The sequence below is a fragment of the Staurois parvus genome, unplaced genomic scaffold (genome assembly GCF_062004578.1).
Source record: "Staurois parvus isolate SC_StPar_1 unplaced genomic scaffold, SC_StPar_1.0 ptg000787l, whole genome shotgun sequence".
In the NCBI taxonomy this organism is placed as follows: domain Eukaryota; kingdom Metazoa; phylum Chordata; class Amphibia; order Anura; family Ranidae; genus Staurois; species Staurois parvus.
In genome coordinates, this window is record NW_028318583.1 from 1 (window position 1) to 5,396 (window position 5,396).

Genomic DNA, 5,396 nt, shown 5'->3' on the forward strand with positions numbered 1-5,396 from the left:
GGGACGATCTCTGCCTGAATTCCGGCACTCTCTGTAGACAATGGTGGAGGAGGAGGAGGATGTGGAGGTGGAGGAGGAGGTGGTGGAGGGACGATCTCTGCCTGAATTCCGGCACTCTCTGTAGACAATGGTGGAGGAGGAGGAGGATGTGGAGGTGGAGGAGGAGGAGAGGGACGATCTCTGCCTGAATTCCGGCACTCTCTGTAGACAATGGTGGAGGAGGTGGAGGAGGAGGTGGTGGTGGAGGTGGAGGAGAGGGATGATCTCTGCCTGAATTCCGGCACTCTCTGTAGACAATGGTGGAGGAGGAGAGGGTGGAGGAGGAGGTGGTAGAGGAGGAGAGGGACGATCTCTGCCTGAATTCCGGCACTCTCTGTAGACAATGGTGGAGGAGGAGGAGGTGGAGGAGGAGGTGGTGAGGTGGAGAGGGACGATCTCTGCCTGAATTCCGGCACTCTCTGTAGACAATGGTGAGGTGGGAGGAGGTGGAGGTGGAGGACGAGAGGGATGATCTCTGCCTGAATTCCGGCACTCTCTGTAGACAATGGTGGAGGAGGAGGTGGTGGAGGAGGTGGAGGAGGAGAGAGACGATCTCTGCCTGAATTCCGGCACTCTCTGTAGACAATGGTGGAGGAGGAGAAGAAGGGGGTGTAGGAGGAGGAGGTGTAGGAGGAGGTGGTGGAGGAGAGGGACGATCTCTGCCTGAATTCCGGCACTCTCTGTAGACAATGGTGGAGGAGGAGAAGGGGGAGGTGTAGGAGGAGGAGGTGTAGGAGGAGGTGGTGGAGGAGAGGGACGATCTCTGCCTGAATTCCGGCACTCTCTGTAGACAATGGTGGAGGAGGAGGAGGTGGGGGTGGAGGAGGAGAGGGACGATCTCTGCCTGAATTCCGGCACTCTCTGTGGACAATGGTGGAGGAGGAGGAGGTGGTGGAGGAGGAGAGGGATGATCTCTGCCTGAATTCCAGCACTCTCTGTAGACAATGGTGGTGGTGGAGGAGGAGGAGGTGGTGGAGAAGGAGAGGGACGATCTCTGCCTGAATTCCGGCACTCTCTGTAGACAATGGTGGAGGAGGAGGAGGTGAAGGTGGAGGTGGAGGAGGAAGTGGTGGAGGAGAGGGACGATCTCTGCCTGAATTCTGGCACTCTCTGTAGACAATGGTGGAGGAGGAGGAGGTGGAGGAGGAGAGGGACGATCTCTGCCTGAATTCCGGCACTCTCTGTAGACAATGGTGGAGGAGGAGGAGGTGGAGGAGGAGAGGGACGATCTCTGCCTGAATTCCGGCACTCTCTGTAGACAATGGTGGAGGAGGAGGAGGAGGTGGTGGAGGTGGACGATCTCTGCCTGAATTCCGGCACTCTCTGTAGACAATGGTGGAGGAGGTGGAGGTGGAGGACAAGAGGGATGATCTCTGCCTGAATTCCGGCACTCTCTGTAGACAATGGTGGAGGAGGAGGTGGTGGAGGAGGTGGAGGTGGAGGAGGAGGAGAGACGATCTCTGCTGAATTCCGGCACTCTCTGTAGACAATTGTGGAGGAGGAGAAGGAGGAGGTGTAGGAGGAGGAGGTGTAGGAGGAGGTGGTGGAGGAGGAGGTGGAGGAGAGGGACGATTTCTGCCTGAATTCCGGCACTCTCTGTAGACAATGGTGGAGGAGGTGGAGGAGGAGGTGGACGTGAAGGAGGAGGTGGAGGAGGAGAGGGACGATCTCTGCCTGAATTCCGGCACTCTCTGTAGACAATGGTGGAGGAGGAGGAGGTGTAGGAGGAGGTGGTGGAGGAGGTGAAGGTGAAGGAGGAGAGGGACGATCTCTGCCTGAATTCCGGCACTCTCTGTAGACAATGGTGCAGGAGGAGGAGGTGTAGGAGGAGGTGGTGGAGGAGGTGAAGGTGAAGGAGGAGAGGGACGATCTCTGCCTGAATTCCGGCACTCTCTGTAGACAATGGTTGGGGAGGAGGAGGTGTAGGAGGAGGTGGTGGAGGAGGTGAAGGTGGAGGAGGAGAGGGACGATCTCTGCCTGAATTCCGGCACTCTCTGTAGACAATGGTGGAGGAGGAGGAGGTGGTGGAGGAGGTGGACGTGAAGGAGGAGGAGAGGGACGATCTCTGCCTGAATTCCGGCACTCTCTGTAGACAATGGTGGAGGAGGAGGAGGTGGTGGAGGAGGTGGACGTGAAGGAGGAGGTGGAGGAGGAGGAGAGGGACGATCTCTGCCTGAATTCCAGCACTCTCTGTAGACAATGGTGGAGGAGGAGGAGGTGGTGGAGGAGGTGGACGTGAAGGAGGAGGTGGAGGAGGAGGAGAGGGACGATCTCTGCCTGAATTCCGGCACTCTCTGTAGACAATGGTGGAAGGATACGGCGCTGGCGTGATTTATTCCCACGAACACGGCCACACAGCGCATGACGCTGGACCATTCCCGCTTGAACTTGTGGGGTTCCCCCAGCTGGCGGTCAATACAGGGGTACAGGAGTCCGATGGCGGCTGTGAAGAGAGGAGAGGTTAGGCACAGAAGACACATGGCGGATCCTGGTACGGGATTGGTGGAAGTCATGCGGCAATATGGCGGCCATGTCCCGCCACACTCACCTGCAGCCGTCCCGCAGCACAGCGGCACCCACCAGGCCGAGGAGAAGAGGCTGGACAGCACGTCGGGGGGGAAGAGGGTGACGTTCCTCTGGACTTGGAGGAGGTTCAGGACCAACGCCAGGAAGACTCCGATCAGGAAGAGGAGGAGCCCGCGCAGGAGGAGATTCATCTTCTGGTTGGGGGCCGGTGCATCTCTCACCAACCTATCAGAAGTGGCTTCATCTCCCATCCCCCACCTGGTGCCCAGAGACCCGGGAAGAGGGCGGAGTCAGGAATTGTGGGGAACGGCCTATAGGAAGAAAAGAAGAGGAACATTGCCAACCCGCCACCACTAATAGGAGACTAATCTGCATGGGGGAGGGGGGTATATACAGAGATGGGGGGAGGGGGGTATATACAGAGATGGGGGGTATATACAGAGATGGGGGGAGGGGGTGGTATATACAGAGATGGGGGGAGGGGGGTATATACAGAGATGGGGGGAGGGGGTGGTATATACAGAGATGGGGGGAGGGGGGTATATACAGAGATGGGGGGAGGGGGGTATATACAGAGATGGGGGGAGGGGGGGTATATACAGAGATGGGGGGTATATACAGAGATGGGGGGAGGGGGGTATATACAGAGATGGGGGAGGGGGGTATATACAGAGATGGGGGGAGGGGGGTATATACAGAGATGGGGGGAGGGGAGTATATACAGAGATGGGGGGAGGGGTGGTGTATACAGAGATGGGGGGAGGGGAGTATATACAGAGATGGGGGGAGGGGGGTATATACAGAGATGGGGGGAGGGGGGTATATACAGAGATGGGGGAGGGGGGGTATATACAGAGATGGGGGGAGGGGTGGTATATACAGAGGTGGGGGGAGGGGGGTGGTATATACAGAGGTGGGGGGAGGGGGGTATATACAGAGGTGGGGGGAGGGGGGTATATACAGAGATGGGGGGAGGGGGGTATATACAGAGATGGGGGGAGGGGGGTATATACAGAGATGGGGGGAGGGGGGTATATACAGAGATGGGGGAGGGGGGTATATACAGAGATGGGGGAGGGGGGTATATACAGAGATGGGGGGAGGGGGGTATATACAGAGGTGGGGGGAGGGGGGTATATACAGAGGTGGGGGGAGGGGGGGTATATACAGAGATGGGGGGAGGGGGGGTATATACAGAGATGGGGGAGGGGTGGTATATACAGAGATGGGGGGAGGGGGGGTGTATACAGAGATGGGGGGAGGGGTGGTATATACAGAGATGGGGGAGGGGGGTGGTATATACAGAGATGGGGGGAGGGGGGTATATACAGAGATGGGGGAGGGGTGGTATATACAGAGGTGGGGGGAGGGGTGGTGTATACAGAGGTGGGGGGAGGGGGGTATATACAGAGATGGGGGGAGGGGGGGTATATACAGAGATGGGGGGAGGGGGGGGGTATATACAGAGGTGGGGGGAGGGGTGGTGTATACAGAGATGGGGGGAGGGGGGTATATACAGAGGTGGGGGGAGGGGTGGTGTATACAGAGATGGGGGGAGGGGGGTGGTGTATACAGAGATGGGGGGAGGGGTGGTGTATACAGAGATGGGGGGAGGGGGGGTATATACAGAGATGGGGGGAGGGGGGTATATACAGAGATGGGGGAAGGGGGGGTATATACAGAGATGGGGGGAGGGGGTGGTATATACAGAGATGGGGGGAGGGGTGGTATATACAGAGATGGGGGGAGGGGGGTATATACAGAGATGGGGGAGGGGGGTATATACAGAGGTGGGGGGAGGGGGGTATATACAGAGGTGGGGGGAGGGGTGGTGTATACAGAGATGGGGGGAGGGGGGTATATACAGAGATGGGGGGAGGGGGGTATATACAGAGATGGGGGGAGGGGGGGTATATACAGAGATGGGGGAGGGGGGGTATATACAGAGATGGGGGAGGGGGGGTATATACAGAGATGGGGGGGTACAGGGAATATTCGGGGGTCTCTCACCTCCTCCTCGCTCTCTTGATACCCGGAAGTGCCTGTGCGTTCCAGGACTCTGTCTGGTTGTGACTCCGCCCTTTCCGGATATGTGGCTCTCGGAGTGATTTGGCTTCCAGTTTCCGGTTCCGCCCACCTGTCTTAAGGTGTGTCGCCTCCTGGCCGCCATCTTTGTTGGGGCAGAGGGCGGGGACTGCGTGTAGCCGGGAGAAGGTAGCCATATTGGTGGAGGAGGGGAGAGGATGTAACGACCAATCAGCTTATCGTATTCCTCTGTTCTATTCCCCCTCATGGTGTGTGACTGACTTCCCTCCCCCACCACTGTATGTATATATAGGTATGATGTCATGTTACATACATGTGGCCCCCCTAGTGTCCTGGTAGTGCGGGTAAACCCATGATGGTGTGACTCCGGGGGTCTGTGTGAGTAATTAGGTCGGGTTATTGCAGGTCAGGCTGGGGGACGCAGCAGGCCGGGACTCTTTTGCCTCCACCTGGTTCTGGAGGCCAATGGAAGTTTCCAGAAGCCAGCGGGCAGAAGGGTGGAGACCTCCCAATAGATGGACCATGGCTGTGCTATCACAGGTCCTATCCGTGTGCTGTGGCCTGTAGCAGCCATGCTGGGAGATCACATGTTGGGGGGGCACGGGTCCAGCTCTCTGATCATAGCCGGGACTAGTGAGAGGGGGCCACCTCATCCCTTATAACCGAACACATATGAATGACACGGGATCTGGGGATGACTTCATGCAGATAAGGCACCAAGTGAGTTTAATTGCCGCCTTTATCAGCCCCAGAAGCCGTGTTATTAACGTGTTCGGTTATAAAGG

At 57.7% G+C, this 5,396-nt stretch overlaps 1 protein-coding gene across 1 annotated transcript; it reads right to left on the reverse strand.

Annotated features, from left to right (window-relative positions):
* Positions 1-1,814: 1,814 nt before the first annotated feature.
* LOC149444324 (uncharacterized) lies at positions 1,815-4,731 on the reverse strand (the record flags this gene model as incomplete). The annotated part of the gene is made up of 3 exons (XM_089654670.1): positions 4,576-4,731; positions 2,588-2,876; positions 1,815-2,482 (listed from the first exon to the last, which is right to left on the reverse strand). Coding segments are annotated over exons 2-3 (897 nt in total), but the record flags the coding sequence as incomplete, so codon positions are not given.
* Positions 4,732-5,396: the final 665 nt, after the last annotated feature.